At 45.9% G+C, this 17,500-nt stretch overlaps 1 protein-coding gene across 1 annotated transcript in view; it reads left to right on the top strand.

Moving 5' to 3' along the window:
* The window catches only part of CLIC6 (chloride intracellular channel 6), a 59,057-nt gene that overhangs the window by 31,326 nt on the left and 10,231 nt on the right, over positions 1-17,500 (top strand). Inside the window, exon 2 of the mRNA XM_049785774.1 lies at positions 16,809-16,918. Within this exon, the coding sequence (XP_049641731.1) occupies positions 16,809-16,918 (110 nt within the window). The remainder of the gene's footprint in view (positions 1-16,808; positions 16,919-17,500) is intronic.

Genomic DNA, 17,500 nt, shown 5'->3' with positions numbered 1-17,500 from the left:
GCAACTCTCCAAGTGATAGAATGCTCAGAATGTATAAGACAGGAGTTAGCTACTTCAGGATCTTATGTGAGGGGCAGGTAAATCTCTGAGAAAAGAAGGAAGGGAGCGACAGAGAGAAGCCATGATGAGAGTTATGCAGCTCAGGCTGTGAGACAAGCAAGTCTTCAAGTCATAGAATCCATGTGAAAATGCACTTCTCAAGGACCCACTGTGCTGAGGCTCAGCTATTGTAGTGCCTAGGACTGGAAGTAGGCTATGTTTAAGTCCTTTCTGATGGAACAGTCATGGGGTATGGAGACCAACTTACTGCTGTTTACCCAGAACTTTTTTGATTTTTCCAAATAGAAAAGATAACAAGTATTAGAACCTCACCCCCGAGCCTTTGACCAATCAAATTCCTATCTGAGCCCCCTAATTCAGTTTGCAATGATCAAGCGAGGCTAATCACCTAAAAGTGCAGCTTATGGCCAGGAGGGGGCACCAGCAGTCTCTTGAAGTTGCCACTCAAACTGTGTTTTGAGAGAGTAGGTGCTATTGATTGATCCAAAGAATGGAATGGTCCCTCATCCTCTTGGGCTGGACATCTGTGACCGTACTCTGATACAGTGTTGATCAGCTGGACGCTCAATTCTGTCTTACTAAATAAAATAAATAAATAAAACTAACAGGGAAATAACAGAGTTGGCTGAATCCAAGTTCAAAAGCTCCATTCTAAACTGGTCCTCTCCACCTAAGTCTTTCAAAACTTGTCCAGCCCCCCCCCCCCCCGGGCCCCTTTCTGCATGACTTGTAAGTCCCATGTCATGGCCCCTTTCACAATGTGACCTGGGAATATCCTGAGGGTGATTGGTCTTCTGGGTGAGGAGCACTGTTGTAAAGGCAGAAACTCCAAAGGTGATGAAGAAGAGTGAGCCATGAGATCAGAGCAGTGGGCCTGGGAGTTCTCAGCTGTGCATGGGCTCCATGCAGGACAGTCATACCTCTCCTGACAGCAAATCCCCAGATAATGGGAGTTTCTAGAATTAGGCCAAGTGGTTTCTAGAATTAGACCCTCCAGGAGTCCCCTTGCATGACTGGTGAGTGACTCATATTCTGTACTGCTTTAATTTTTGCGGAGGGTGGGGGGAAACATACCTGGTAGCACTCAGGGGTTACTCCTGGTTCTGCACTCCAAAATTACTCCTGTCATGCTTGGGGAACCATATGGGATGATAGGAATCAAACCCAGTTCAGCCATGTGCAAGGCAAATGCCCTCCCCACTGTACTATCACTCCAGCCCCCTGAACTGCTTTGAGAAGAGGTTTAGGGAGCTGGGCAGTGTCACACGGGCTTCCCAGTGAGATTTTATTCCTGGAAGATGCCACCAGGCAATGCCCTCATTGTGTGATTGTGCACTGAGTATAGGGATACAGGTTATCTGGGAGATCTGAAGGGAGGGGACACCAAGTTTACCAAAAGCTATGATCTAAACTGTAGATCATAGAATTGAGAAAGACAAGGAAGAAAAGAAATCAAGAGGAAAAGAAGAAGTGGGCAGGGCTAACAAGGCCAGGAACAAAGAGATTTTAGCACATATATGTGTGTGTTTGAAGCTTCAAATCGACAACCAGGTGACCCAAACTAGAACAGCTCAACTTAAAAAGAGGAAAACTGGGTGAGGATGGGAAGGAACCTGAGTACAGTGATGGTGGAAAGGTCACACTTGTAGTGGGATAGTGGATGTCTGAAACTTTATTATAAAAAGTAAATCATGCTGTCATAATTTTAAAAATGCCAAGTGTAGTGGCTGGAGTGATAGCACAGTAGGTAGGCTGTTTGCTTTGCATGCAGTCAACCCAGGTTTGATCTCTGACATCCCAGAGGGTTCCATGAGCCTTCCAGGAGTCATTTCTGAGAGCTAGGAATAACCCCTGACTACCACTGGGCATAGCCCCCCAAAAACAAAAAATTAAAGCTGGGGCTGGAGAGATAGTACAGCAAATGGAGCATTTGCCTTGCACACAGTTGACACTTATTTGACTCCTGGCATCTTATATGGTTACCCAATTCTTCCAAGAGTGATTCTGAGTAATCCAAGAGTGATCCTGAGCCAGGAGTAGCACTTAGGTATGATTCCAAAATAAAATAAAAATAGAAAAGCCAAAGTCTGGGTCCTACAATGTGTTTCAGGGTAGAGCAACTACCTCAATGCCCCAAGTTTGATCTCTGGCACCTCCTCAATGTTAAATGCCATCCTAGCAACATTCTCTTGGGGATCCCACTCCACAGCAAAGCCATCATGGCTGATGTTCCAGAAAAATGTGTGTGTGTGACCTCTGCTGAGCACAACAAAATGTGAGCGCACCACAGCCAAGTGTGTGAGTGCCTCAACCACATGTGTGGCCTTGTTTTCCCTAGACCACTCATTGTTTCTTTTTGATTTGTTTGTTTTTATTTTGGGAGCACAGGAGCACATTAGGCACTGCCCAGGAATCACTCCTGGTAGCTTTGGGGAACCACATAGATTCCAGGTCTCAAAACAGAATTGGCCACATGCAAGGCAAACACCCTTCCTACTGTACTATTGTTCCAGCCCCAGGACACTCTTTCTGTCTCCTTTTAACCAGGTCTTGGATTTTCTAGGGTTGAAGATGGGGACTGCAAAGTCAAATCTGCTGCCTCCCTGCATTGTAGCAAACATTTTCTCAAGAGGTGCCGGAACCAGCCTGTAGAGAACTGGCCTGAAGCAGGGGTGCCATGAGGATTAAAAAAAAAAACAAAAACAAGACAGCCATAAGAGAGAAAAGCATGGGGTCAGGGAGCTCCCAGCCTCTCAGTGGTCTGAGAACCCTGACTGTCCTCCACATGTGGTATTTATTGTTCAGGGACAATCAACAAGGGAGGAAGAGCAGATAACAGGCAAATATCAATCTGATGCTAATCAAGCCTAAATGGGTATTTACATCTCAAAAAGGGAGGTGTGAAGGGAAGAGGAAGCTAATGTAAAGTCTCTGTAGATTATCTTCCTAGAGAAGAGGTGGCAGATAGAGTGAATACAAGTCTCCCACTCTATAGGGAATTCCCTGGGGTGCCAGCATTCTGGTAATCTACAAATTAAAAGCCCTTAGATTACCTTTTCTCAACTCACTAGCTCAATTTATTTATTTCTTGGATGTCTTCATATCCAATACAGAGGGAGCTGAATGTCTAGAACTATGACTTCTCCCAGCCAAAGGCAACTCTTGTACTACATCAACATCTTGTACTCCATCAGTTGTTGTACTTTGCATGTACTTATTTTATTTATTTATTTATTTTGGTTTTTGGGTCACACCCGGCAGTGCTCAGGGGTTACTTCTGGCTCTATGCACAGAAATAGCCTCTGGCAGGCACAGGGGATCATATGGGATGCCGGGATTTGAACCACCGTCCTTCTGCATGAAAGGCAAACGCCTGGGGCTGGAGAGATAGCATGGAGGTAAAGCGTTTGCCTTTCATGCAAGAGGTCATCGGTTCGAATCCCAGCATCCCATATGGTCCCCTGTGCCTGCCAGGAGCAATTTCTGAGCATGGAGCCAGGAGTAACCCCTGAGCACTGCCGGGTGTGACCCAAAAACCAAAAAAAAAAAAAAAAAAAAAAAAAAAAAGGCAAACGCCTTACCTCCATGCTATCTCTCCAGCCCCTTGCATGTGTACTTTTTTACATGGACTTTCCTTTGCAAGTTTCATCTGCTTCTAGTATGTGACCCTTTATTTTCATGGATTCCTATCTGTTACTACTGAGCCCTCCTGGAACTGGTCGAATATCTAAAAAACCAACAGAGACAACTCAGCCCATGCCCTTGACTTGGAGGGTTCTTGACTGGACCCAGAACTGCCTCCTTTTGGACCTAAGTCAGTGTTCAGACATAGTAAAAGGAAGTGGAAGGAGTCGAATGCTCCTAGGCTCAAGCTCTACTGTGTGACCTTGGTCCAGTTTCTGTCTCTGTTTCTTTTTTTTTTTTTTTTCTTTTCACCCATAAATGGCTAGAGAGTAATAGCAGCTACAGGGAGGAGAATTGCTGTGAGATTAATTGAGTCAATGTAAGTGGAGTATTTAGAGCAGTAAGTACTCTGGGTTAATTGCTATCTATCATCATCCCCATCATCCTCATTATCATTTCACAATCTCTCCATTTTGTTCCTAATGGCATTTGTAAGTGAGAGAAGCTGGAATCTGGTTTTCTTGAGGCCCCGGGTGAATTATTTTGAGGAGATTTGTCTAATGAGGCCTCTTTAAGCACGAGAGGGGACCAAGGAATTCCAAGAGGACACTTATTAATCATTGCTCATCTTTCCACCCTGAGTTCCCAAGAGGAATGGCCACATCCTCCTCCTCCTCTTCCCACGCCTGAACTTGGGTGGAGACTGTGGGGTAAAGGGGCTAGTTTTCTGCAGGTTGTGTTTGTTTGCTTTTCTTTTCAAGACTAGGTTAAGGGGAGACAGAAATAGTGGCCTGGGGCTGGAACAATAGTATAGTAGGAAGGGCCTTTGTCTTGCATGTGGCCAACTCTGCTTTGATCCCAGGCATCTGTATGGTTCCCCAAAGGGACCAGGAATGGTTCCTGGGCACTGCCTAGTGTGCTCCTGTGCTCCCAAAACAAAAAGAAACAAACTAAAAAGAAACCGTGGTGATTACTGAGTGGTGGAGGGAAAAAGAGGCACCTTTAATTTCTGCTCTCTGTACCTATTCTGTACTCTTCGACTGGGAGTGAATACCACCCCCGCCCCATTTGACACCAGAACAGTGCCATGATTTTCTTTTTTTATCAAAGACTTAAAAACATTTTTTCCTCAATTCTCTGTTTTTAAAAGATGTATTTCTGGGTTCTTCACACTATTCCTCCCCATTCTCACTCATGTGCCCATCCTGTGTGTCTACATTGCTGTGTTTTGGAATTACAGCTTATTTATTGATGCTGCTCTCAAAGGAGATGAGCCAGCCCTCAAGTGAGGACAGAAAGAAGCCCCAGATTCAGCACGACTACATTATTAAGTCTTGGGCCCTGCTTTAGCAGCAAGTGGCAATTTTCTGAGCTTCAGTCTTTTATACCCAGCCCAAGTTTCCCATGTGGTGCCGGTTAATGAAACAGAAAGTTGAAACTTACTAGTATGTCAAAAGGGAAAGGTGAGACTCCTCACTTCCTGCTTCTTGGAATTTCTCAGGCCCCGAGTTCTTATCAATTTGCTGTTTACCTCTTACCTAGAGCTTCAGGATTAACTGTTTCCCTTTCCCCAAGGATGAGGGATAAGGGGGAGGGTTTGGGCCATCCCTATTGGTGCTTAGGACTTAACTCTAGCTCTATACTAAAGGAATTATTCTTAGCAGTGCATGGGATAACTAACTCTTGGTGGGTTTGGGGGTACCATATGTGGTGTTGAGGATCAAATTAAATCTGGGTCCACCACATGCAAGGCAAACACACTACCTGCTGCTCTATGTATTCTCTATTGCTATTAGTATCCTGTCCTTGTAGACATTGCCCTGTTTAACGCCCTGTAGACATCAGCTCACATAGAACTTTTTTTTTTCTCCTGGTAAGGAGAACTTTTACTTTTTTCTTTTTTGGGTCAGACCCGGTGGCACTCAGGTGTTACTCTTGGCTATGCACTCAGAAATAGCTCCTAGCAGGCAAGGGGGACCATATGAGATGCTGAGATTTGACCCACCATCCGTGCTGGATCTGCTGCATCCAAGGTAAATGCCCTACCACTGTGCTATCTCTCCAGCCCCTGGTGATGAGAACTTTTAAGATCTACTCTGTTGGGGCTTGAAATTACAATACAGGGAGTAAGACACTTGCCTTGCAAATTGCCTGCACCCCATATGAACCTCCGAGCACTGCCAGAAATGATCCTTGAGCACAGAGTCAGGAGTCTGCCCTTGAGGACTGCTGAGTCTGTTCCTCAAAGAAACAAATACTCATTTTTTGCTTTCTTGGCAGCTTTCAAATATGTAACACAGAAAACAGTACACCAGGACTAATTTCTTTCATAATTGGAATTTTGTGTCTTTTTGCATGCTTTCCCCCGTCCCATCTCTGGACGTGCCATCCTGTTCTCTCTGTATTTTAATTTTCTTAGATTTATTCACATTCAGAGACATATTTAGGCATAGTGAGTTTATTTAGGAATCAAATGGGTGGGGAGAATGACAGGAGAGAGAGAGAGAGAGAGAGATGAGAGAGTAGAGAGAGAGAGAGAGAGAGAGAGAAGATGAGAGAGAGAGAGAGAGAGAAGAAGAGAAGAGAGAAGGATCAGTGCTTCCACAAGGACAATAGGATTTGGCATGAGAATCACACTAATTGAGGCTTGTTGAAAAGTAGCTTAAATTCCATAATTGTCTGTTCTGCTGCACTAAGGTTAGGCACGTAATGAAGTTGATGGTGATGATGATGATGATGATAATGATGGTAATAGCTGCCTTTATTGGTGTCCAGGAGACTGGGTGCTTCACACCCCACTTGCCAGAGATGGGGGTATCTTTATCCCTATCTGGCGATTGGAGAATTGAGACCTGGGAAGGGCCTTTGGCCTGCCTGAGGCACAAGGTTACTGCACAATTGGGCTGAGATGAGGAGGATTCACCCCTTGGCCAAGCTCATTCTCTGACCCTTGAAGCTTCTCAGAAGGACATGCAGAAGAGTCGCACCTGCAAACTGGCTTCAAACTCAGTGCAGCCTGGGATATAAAGGTCTGTGTAGAAGGGTTTATAGGTTAAACTTAGACCAGAAGCTGGGAAGATGCTGCAGAATCTCCAGACCTTTGTTTCTTTGCCCCCCTTTCCTCTTTCCTTCCCCTCCCTCCATCTGTCCCTTCCCTTTTTTCTCCTTTCCCCTGCTCTCTCCCCTTGTCCTCTTTTCAATTCACCCTTTTCCACTCTCTCCTTCATTCCGCTGAAGTCAGCCCTCCACATCTCTCTCTTCCCTTTTCATCTTTTCCCACATCCTCTCCTCCCCTACTCTCTCCTTACTCTCTTTCTTCCATTTCTCTCCTACCCCACCTTTCCCTGCTCCCTGTGCCTCCTCTCCCCTCCTTCCCCTCATCTCTCCCCTCCTTCCCCTCATTTCTCCCCTCCTTCCCCTCATCTCTCCCTTCCTTCCTTCTTCCCTTCCTTCCTTCCTTCCTTCCTTCCTTCTTCCTTCCTTCCTTCCTTCTTCCTTCTTCCTTCCTTCCTTCCTTCCTTCCTTCCTTCCTTCCTTCCTTCCTTCCTTCCTTCCTTCCTTCCTTCCTCCTTCCTTCCTTCCTTCCTTCCTCTTCCTTCCCTCCCTCCCTCTCCCACTCCCTCCCTCCCTTCCCCTCCCTCCCTCCCTCCCTCCCTCCCTCCCTCCCCCCTTCCCTCCCTCCCTTCCCTCCCTTCCCTCCCTCCCCTTCCCTCCCTCCCTCCCTCCCTCCCTCCCTCCCTGCCTCCCTTCCTTCCTTCCTTCCTTCCTTCCTTCCTTCCTTCCTTCCTTCCTTCCTTCCTTCCTTCCTTCCTTCCTTCCTTCCTCCCTCCCTCCCTCCCTCCCTCCCTCCCTCCCTCCCTTCCTTCCTTCCTTCCTTCCGTCCTTCCTTCCGTCCTTCCTTCCTTCCTTCCTTCCTTCTCCCCTCCTTCTGTTCTATTTCTGCTCTCTCAGGTTCCAATGTGTGAGCTTTTGGAAGGAAAAGATTTCTAAATTATGACCCAGGAATAAGACAGCCAGGAGAGGCCAGTGAGACCTTTCTGAGAAAACCCAGGTTCCAGGTCCCTCATAGCCACAGGGCTCAGCCCTCAGGATGTTTCCAGGATGCTGGGAATCCTGCAGGACCTGTGCGGTGCCTGAGTGGACAACCAGAGCAGCCAGGATCTCAGAAGCCACTTCTCGGGCAGTTCCCACATTACACTGTGTAGCACCCTCATTCTTCACCCATGGCCTCTAAGAGAGAGGGGCCCTCCATCTGCTCTCTACAACAGGTCTTCATGCAGAGATACAGGCAGGGGACACAGGCCTAGCAGTGTTGCCCACATCTCCTACAAACCCTGCTTCTCCATGGAGCCCCAAGGGAGGAGATAGATAGCTAAAGGTGCAGTGTATGGCCAAAGAGGGAGTGTAAGTTGGTGCTTTTGGAAAAGGCCCTGGGAAGTTTGGGGGGAGTTTGAAGCTTCTTCTCTAGCGGTGCTGGGCTGACTCTCCTCTGCACACTTGGTTCTTCTTGTGGTTTATTAGATCCTGACATGGACTCTTCTACTAGCTCTGGCCCTAATTCAGCCCAAGGTACCTTCAGGGCAGTCAAGACAGCAAAAGCCTTCTGGATTCACTTTCTCCACCATGTGCGGGTGACTGAGCCCAGCTGGCTGTTGGCCCCTCAAATCCTCCTGATTTTTCCAGGCATTGAATCATGTCTATAAAATCTCACATGATTTGTGAGATCACCCCCATGCACCAAATTTCTACTCTCAGGCTGATGAGTCTGATGTAGGTAAGGTAACCATGAAGGATTAATAAACCAAGCCAGTCAGGAAAAAATCAAGGAGTCAGTTTGCTTCTTGTCTTGTAGTATCTCTGCCTGAGCCCACCCAGAACTCTCTTTATTAGCCCATTCCCAATTCACCAGGAAAAGGAAGGTCAAGATAGAGAGACAAAAGTACCTATCTAGGTGGTCTTTTACTTATCAAAGAACAGATTCAACAGAAAGAGGAAGAATGGGGGAATGCCTTTGTTTTGGGTTAGCAACTGGATATAATCTTACACACGTTTTCCACCCTACCCCCCCCCCCAAAGATTCATGGCTCTTTTTCTGTTGACAACCAGATATTGGCAAAGGGACAATTACACTGTGACTAACTCCACCTCTTTGTCAGCATCCTGTATGACTTTCCATTCCACACTTCACACCACTGACCAATTGTTTTATTTTTCTTTTTTTGGGATGGGGGAGGTCATGCCTGGTGATATGTAGGGATTACTCCTGCCTCTGCACTAAAAAATCACTCTTGGTGGAGCTCAGGGGAACATATGGAATGCCAGAGATGGAACCCAGGTCTGCCTTGTTGCAAGACCAATGCCCTCCCTGTCTTCCCCATTGTACTATCTCTCCATCTCCTTGCTGCTTATTTTATTTATTTATTTATTTATTTATTTATTTATTAATTTATTTATGCCAAAAGTGCTTATTTAAAAATTACACTTAAAATATTCTAGAACATTCCCAAACTGGGCACGTCTATCTCCTTTAGGTGCTACTGGAATGATACAGATTAGGGTGCGAGTAGACTTGGGTTCAATGGGAGGCCAACTTCTACTTGTTTGCTCAATGAAAGCCACATTTCTTAGGTAAGATGCTGCTTGGTGATTAAAAAAATATTTTTGAAAAGGGGACACTAACAGCACAAGTAACTTTAGGAAATCTGTCTAGAAGGGAGAGGCCAAAGACAGGAAACATTGTCTTTCTCTGCAGGAAGGACAGGGTGTATTTGAGTCTTTCAGTGGGCCAGCTCCTTATTGTTAGGTCAGACACTGACCTGAAGAGCACAGGCCATTTTAGGGGACTCAGGGGCTATAGCTCCTTATATGATGTACTAGCCTAGCACTGAGGAGATTCTTGCCTTGAAGCAAAAACACATTGATCCAAAGTAACTGTGCCCCCCAATTCTGAATGGAATAAAGTGTATGGAGAAGGTGGGAGAGGGTCTGGCTTGGCTTTGGTCTTGGATGGCTCAGGGGGAGCTAGGCCAAGGTCTAGCCTGACTATGTGCTTGGATCTTAAATACCTCCCCAACATCCCAACACATTCATAGATCCCGGATGGGGGGATCGTAAGACTCTTTCCTCAGGCTGGAGAGATAGCATGGAGGTAGATTGTTTGCCTTGCATACAGAAGGATGGTGGTTTGAATCCCATATGGTCTCCTGAGCCTGCCAGGAGGGATTTCTGAGCATAGAGCCAGGAGTGACCCCCTAGCACTGCCAGGTGTGACCCAAAAACCAAAAAAAAAAAAAGAGTCTTTCCTCTAATTTGTACATAATGTACATATGTACAGGAGCTGGAAGTTTGAAGGAAAGAGGAACAAGTGCTCAGAGCTTAGGATACTGAATTGAATCATCCAAATCTATGGGTGCTTCTCTATAGGGACAGGCTGGGAATAGGACTGTGGAAGGCAAACTAGGGACATAGCTGTGGGAAATGAGCACTGGTGAAGGGATGGATACTGGACCATTGTGTGATTGAAACGCAACTATCAACATTTTTTTTTTTTTTTTTTTTTGGTTTTTGGGTCATACCTGGCAGCACTCAGGGGTTACTCCTGGCTCTACGCTCAGAAGTCGCTCCTGGCAGGCTCAGGAGACCATATGGGATGCTGGGATTTGAACCACTCTCCTTCTGCATGCAAGGCAAATACTCTACCTCCATGCTATCTCTCCAGCCCCTGTCAACAATTTTTTAACTCTGGATCTCATAGTAATTTGATAAAAAAAAAGTAATATAAAATAGAAAGCAAAATCAAGCCAAACAAGTGTGGTCATTGTGAATATTCAGAAAAGGTTTGTTTAGTTTAGTTTAGTTTTGGGGCCACATCCAGTGGCACTCAGGGGTTACTCTTGGCTCTTCACTCAGGAATCACTCCTAGCATTGCTCAGAGGACTCTATGGGATGCCAGGGATTGAACCCTGGTTGGCTGCATGCAAGGCAAACACCCTTCCTGCTGTGTTATCACTCTTACCCCAGAAAATATGCTTTTAAAGGCATCAGATGCATGATGTTGGGTTTTCCAGATGCGCAGATCTTCCCTGAAAATAAGCAACACTCAGATCTTTCCAACCACTGCATTTGATGTTATCCAAGACGCAGACACACAAAAACTCCCCTTGTGGGCTGAGAACCCTGCCTAGAGCTTTGAGCCCAGTGTGTAATTAGCCTGAGAGAATGATCCGCATTGGAAAATAAAACTTTATATGATCCCACATCTCAATTAGGGCAACGGTACCAGTTATTCTCCTTTAATATCTGCCTATTTATCCCATCATCTGGGCTGTTAACGAACACGGCCAGGATGATACTTGGCCTCATTACCCAGTCCTGGGCGCTGGAGATGGTCTATCTGCTCCTCCTAGCACCAAAGCACATTAAAGTTATAAAATCAGCCAGCAAGGCGTCCCATCACTCCCACTATGTTCCCGTAAGCCTCTCCATTTGCCAGAGACTGAGACAGAGGAAAACAAAACAAAAAAAAATCTTAGAGCAATTGAGGATGAGGCAACAGGATGGCTGCATAAATGCTATTTTAATAATGGCTGCTGGCTCAGTCTTCCTACATGTTACTGGCACATACTACTCACACAGGTACACTGTGGTGTTGGGTGATTTGGTTTGCAGGCCACATAGGCATGAAACTCTCCTCACTGTCTTGAAGATGTGTGTGCAGTAACCATATCCATTATTGTCTTAGAGCTTGACCCATGTAGCAGTTCCAGGAAGGAGATTGTGCACAAATTGAAATTGTTTTTAGTTTCTTTTGCTTTGGTTTTATGGGGGAAGATATGCCTGGTTGTGCTCAGGGATTATTCCTGCCTCTGTGCTCGTGATGATTTCTGGTGGGCTTAAGGGACCATCTGTGGTGCAGGAGATGGAACCAGTGTTTGTAGCATTTCAAGGCATCTTTTTGTTGTTGTAGTAGTAGTTGTTGTTTTTGTTTTTGGGTCACACCCGGCGGCACTCAGGGTAAATCCTAGCTCTGGCTCAGCAATCACTCTTGGCAGGAATAAAGGACCATATGGGATGTTGGGATTTAAACCACTGTCCGTCCTGGATCGGCTTTGTGGAAGACAAATGCCTTACCACTGCTGTGCTATCTCTCCAGCCCCTCAAAGCATCTTAATATCTAATCACTCTTGCCCTCCTGTTCATTTTAATTTTCATTCATTTTTTTAATTTTTAAATTTTTCTTTCTTTCTTTCTTTCTTATTTTCTTTTCTTTCTTTATTTCTTTCTTCTTTCTTTTCTTTCTTTTCTTTCTTTCTTTCTTTCTTTCTTTCTTTCTTCTTTCTTTCTTTCTTTCTTTCTTTCTTTCTTTCTTTCTTTCTTTCTTTCTTTCTTTCTTTCTTTCTTTCTTTCTTTCTTTCTTTCTTTCTTTCTTTCTTTCTTTCTTTCTTTCTTTTCTTTCTTTCTTTTTCTTTCTTTCTCTTTCTCTCTCTCTTACTCCCTCCCTCCCTCCCCCTCCTTCCCTCCCTCCCTCCCTCTTTCCTTCCTTCCTTCCTTCCCTCCCTCCCTCTTTCCTTCCTTCCTTCCTTCCTTCCTTCCTTCCTTCCTTCCTTCCTTCCTTCCTTCCTTCCTCCTTCCTTCCTTCCTTTCCTTCCTTCCTTCCCTTTCTTTCCTTCCCTTCCCTTCCTTCCCTTCCCTTCCTTCCCTTCCTTCCTTCCCTTCCCCTTTCCCTTCCCCTTCCTCTTCCCCTTCCTCCTCCCCTTCCCTTCCTCCCCTTCCCTTCCTCCTCTTCCCTTCCTCCTCTTCCCTTCCTCCTCTTCCCTTCCTCCTCTTCCCTTCCTCCTTTCCCCTTCCTCCTTTCCCCTTCCTCCTTTCCCCTTCCTCCTTTCCCCTTCCTCCTTTCCCCTTCCTCCTTTCCCCTTCCTCCTTTCCCCTTCCTCCTTTCCCCTTCCTCCTTTCCCCTTCCTCCTTTCCCCTTCCTCCTTTCCCCTTCCTCCTTTCCCCTTCCCCCTTCCCCCTTCCCCCTTTCTCCTTCCCCCTTTCCCCTTCCCCCTTTCCCCTTTCCCCTTTCCCCTTTCCCCTTCCCCCTTCCCCCTTTCCCCTTTCCCCCTTCCCCCTTCCCCCTTTCCCCCTTCCCCCTTCCCCCTTTCCCCTTTCCCCTTTCCCCCTTCCCCCTTCCCCCTTCCCCCTTTCCCCTTTTCCCTTTCCCCTTTTCCCTTTTCCCTTTTCCTTTTCCCCTTCCCTTTCCCCTTCCCTTCCCTTCCCTTCCCTTCCCTTCCCTTCCCTTCCCTTCCCGTCCCTTCCCCTTCCCTTCCCCTGCCGTTCCCTTTCCCCTTCCCTTCCCTTCCCTTCCCTTCCCTTCCCTTCCCTTCCCCTTCCCTTCCCTTCCCTTCCCTTCCCTTCCCTTCCCTTCCCTTTCCCTTCCCTTCCCTTCCCTTCCCTTCCCTTTCCTTTCCTTTCCTTTCCTTTCCTTTCCTTTCCTTCCTTCCTTCCTTCCTTCCTTCCTTCCTTCCTTCCTTCCTTCCTTCCTTCCTTCCTTCCTTCCTTCCTTCCTTCCTTCCTTCCTTCGATTTTGCTTCACTCATAGAGGTGTTCCTAGATTGCTCTCTGCAATGCTCAGGGGACCTTAGGGTGTCCAATTTGCTCCCAAGCTCTCTATTCTTCCTTAGGGAAAAAAAAAATCAACATTTTCCCCCTTCTAGACTTTCCCCAAAGTTTCTGTCAGAATCCAGAAAATGGCAAGAAATACAGTTTCAATGGAAAACAGTGGAAACCGTGAGGGAGGAGAGCAAGGCCAGAGGAGTGGTACAGTTTAATTACTTCCCAGAGCCTGTGGCCCCAAATGGCTGTTGCAGAGAGACCCCACCCCAGACAAGGCTGCTTTGTCCAGGTGAGGGTGTCCAGTCCCTCCCCCCCCCCAGCTGGCTCAGATCTCACGAGCTCAGCGGAGATTTTGCTGCCTTCAGCAGCAGGAGTGAGTCCCACTTCTCAAGGTTGGCGAGAGACGAGGGAGAAAGAGAAGGGAAACAATTGCCCTGCTCTGCCAACTTATCTCAGACTTGACTGTGCTTAGTGGAACCACCGTCAAAATAAGAGGTTTAAAAGCAGGCGAGCAAGTTGGGACTGGCCAAAATATGTGGCTTTGTGTCCTGGGCTTTTCTCTCTCTCTTCTCCCTGTTCTTGGCCGGACTCTGCCCAGACCTGCAGTCCTCAGCAAAGGTTCCTTGATTTAAGGGGGATCCCCAGCCAGCCTCAGGGACCCTATATGTCTCATCCCTATGATACTTGGGGGGCAGGTGAGGAGAGCACAGGTAACCTCCAAAGTGACCAAGAGACAATAGAACCCCAAAGGTGAGAGAGACCTTGGATGGCTCAGGGAGTCCAGCTCGACTATATTCTTGGATCTTAACTACCTCCTCAACATCCCAACACATACATAGACCCCAGATGGGGGAATCTTAAGACTCTTCCCTCTAATAGGTACATAGTGAACTGGGGCTGTGATATTTGCAGGGGAAAGAAACAAGTTTTCAGAACTTAGGAGACAGGATTGAGTCACCCGAATCTATGGGTATCTCCATAAGTGGGCGAATTATCTTCCTGGGTGAATTATCTTCCACGTCTCTCATTTTCTCTATAAGTATGTGACTGTATTGGACCAGAATGTCCTTTTGTTTATTTTAATTAATTTATTTTTTTGTTTTTGGGTTACACCCAGAGCAATCAGGGGTTACTTCTGGCTCTGCATTCAGCCTGGCAGGCTGGGGGATCATATGGGATGCCAGAATTCAAACCACCATCTGTCCTGGATTGGCTGTGTGCAAGGCAAACACCCTACAGCTGTGCTCTCTCTCCACCACCACCCCTTTTGTTTATTTTTTGATTTTGGGCTTCAACCAACAATGTTCAGGGCTTATTTCTGGCTCTGTACTCAGGTATCCTTCCTATTGGTGCGTAGGGAAGAATATGGGAGGCCTGAGATTGAACCCAGGTTAGTTGCATGCAAGGTAAATGCTCTAAACACTATGTGCTATCACTCCAGTCCCTGAACCAGAAAGTCTTGCACATCTTATCAAACTTGGGGACTTAGACTGTTCTGCTTCATGCATTGATACTAACACCAATTCTCTGACCTCCTCTCCTGGCTGTGCTTCTCCCAATCAGGTCCCCACTGCCAGAATTTCAGCAGATCTTTAATGTTTGGGAAGGGAATGAAAAAAAAACTTGTTATAATTCAGATTCCCTGGCCCTAATCAAGGCCCATTGACTCCAACTCTTTATTAGGAAAAATAAATTGCACTGAAGCCAAGCATACTTTCAAGTCTGAAAGTACTCAGAGCTGTAGATTCTATCAGTTAACTCTGCATATGTTGGCATGTCAGTTAGGTATGTAACATTTCTGCCATCCAGAAAGCTATCTCCCATGGGGCTGGAGAGATAGTACAGCAGACCAGGTACTTGCCTTTCATAGGATTATATTGCCAGCACCTCATCTATTGCCCCAGGAACTATCAGGAATAATCTCTGTGACTCCTCACAAAACCAAATAAATCCCCCTTACAGAAATCCCAGAAAACCCCCTTTCTCTGATAACACCTATTTTTTCAGGGTAACTTATTTTGATTTCCATCCCCCAAATAAGTTTTTCTTTTTGGCTTTTGGGTTATCCTTAACAGTGCTTAGGGTTTACTCCTGGATCTACACTCAGGGATCACTCTCCTGGTAGGTTCAAGGGACTGTACGTGGTGCTGGGGACCAAACCTGGGTCATCTATGAGCAAAGCAAAGCAAAACGCCTTACCTGCTGTATTATCACTCTGGCCCAGAAATAAGTTTTTCTATGTTGGAACTTTACCTACTTTAAATTGCATTCCAGTTGAGCTCTTTCTCTTAATGTTAATTAATGTTAATGTGAGATTTATCTGCATTGTTGCTTGTCGGTAATTTCTTCCCATTGGGGCATTAATGTCCATATGATCACACACATACACAGACTATAACTTACATCTACTGTGAGGGTATCTGGGTTGTTATTAGGGTTAATTGAGCATATAAATACTGCTAAGAACATTTCTATGTATGATTTGTGTGTGTGTGTGTGTGTGTTTATATTTGTATGTGTGTGCACACAACCATAAGCTCTTGCTTCACTGGGAGTAGAATTTCAGAGTCTTAGTGTAAATGTTAAGCTTTGGTATTTAACTGCCAGTTTCCAAGTAATTATACCAATTGGCATCAGTGATAAGTGAGAATTCAGTTAGTTGCTCTGCAGGCTTGTGCTGTGCATTTAGTATTGTCAGGCCTAGAAATGGAGCCCTTCTCATAGGAGTGTGCTGCCATCTCTGTGGTTTTTTAACTTGCTCTTTTGCGTGTGTCTGTGTGTGTTTGTGTGACTGCGTGTAGCAAGAAATCAAGGACCTTACCTGCTGTATTAGCTTTTTAGTTTCTGTCCTTCTATTTCTGACACCAGCTATGTGATAATCCACATTCTAAGTCCAAAGGCACTTCATGTTTCTGCTCTCCTCCCAGGGATCAGACAGAAGGACATTAAATCCTATGGTATCCAGGAGTCTTAACTTCCCAAAGCTGAGTGTTGCATCCTGCAGACGAACACGGGAAGCTGTTGTAAGGAGGATGTTGAGGAGGAGGGTCTGGCGGCCTGTTTATGAGACTAGCCAGAGGAGGGGTGTGTGGCTTCTAGAAGGGGCTGATGGAGAGGGACTCTCATGGGATTCTTAGAGGGAAAAAGCTGATTAGATGACAGCAGGGCTCTTCTCTTGTCTCTGCTCCCCTCAGTTAAGTACCCCAGCATGGCAGGGAGGGCAAGTGATAGGGAGAGCAGGACGCTCAGGGCATATTGTATGTATGTGGTGTGTGTGTGTGTGTGTGTGTGTGTGTGAGAGAGAGAGAGAGAGAGAGAGAGAGAGAGAGACACACACACACACACACATTCTCCCTTCTCACATCTACCCACTACCTTAGAGGGCTTAGACTTAGAGGCTTGGTCAAATGTCACTAGAGGAACATTTACAACATTGTGACCACAAACAAAAAGCCATCATAATATCTTGTGTGTGTGACATTTATAATTATGAGAATTACTTGGACAAAAGTCTTCTTCTCCACTTACAGGCTGGTTATGATGGTGAAAGTATTGGAAATTGTCCATTTTCTCAGCGACTCTTTATGATTCTCTGGCTCAAAGGTGTTATATTTAATGTGACAACAGTGGACCTGAAAAGGTAAGAGGCAGATTTCAACTTACTGGGAATAACAGTATTTACACATACAGAAACATACATGCATATCCACACAAACATGCATGGAGATACACATTCAAACTCACATCCACATCTACACACTTCTATGTACACACTACACCCACATGTACAGAAGCACACAGACACATGTTTTTTTGGGGGGGGTCACACCCGGCAGTGCTCAGGGGTTACTCCTGGCTCTATGCTCAGAAATTGCCCCTGGCAGGCTCTGGGGACCATATAGGATGCTGAGACTCAAACCACCATCCTTCTGCATGAAAGGCAAACGCCTTACCTCCATGCTATCTCTCCAGCCCCACAGTACAGATATTTGTGGGGCACATAGTCACCAAAAATAAATACATGTTCACAGTTGCCCACATATATATACCCACATATACACAGACAAACACAGTCATAAACCTGCATATCCTTGCATGCCCAGATGCCTATACTCATACATATACATATAAGCAAGGTATACATATATCCATAAACAGACACACATACCTATCCTACATATAGATGCAAAACACTCAGAGGTATGTGGAGACATAGCAAGAG

The sequence above is a fragment of the Suncus etruscus genome, chromosome 13, assembly GCF_024139225.1.
Source record: "Suncus etruscus isolate mSunEtr1 chromosome 13, mSunEtr1.pri.cur, whole genome shotgun sequence".
In the NCBI taxonomy this organism is placed as follows: domain Eukaryota; kingdom Metazoa; phylum Chordata; class Mammalia; order Eulipotyphla; family Soricidae; genus Suncus; species Suncus etruscus.
Note: the sequence above shows the minus strand (reverse complement) of the source record. Positions and strands in the feature narration are given on the sequence as shown.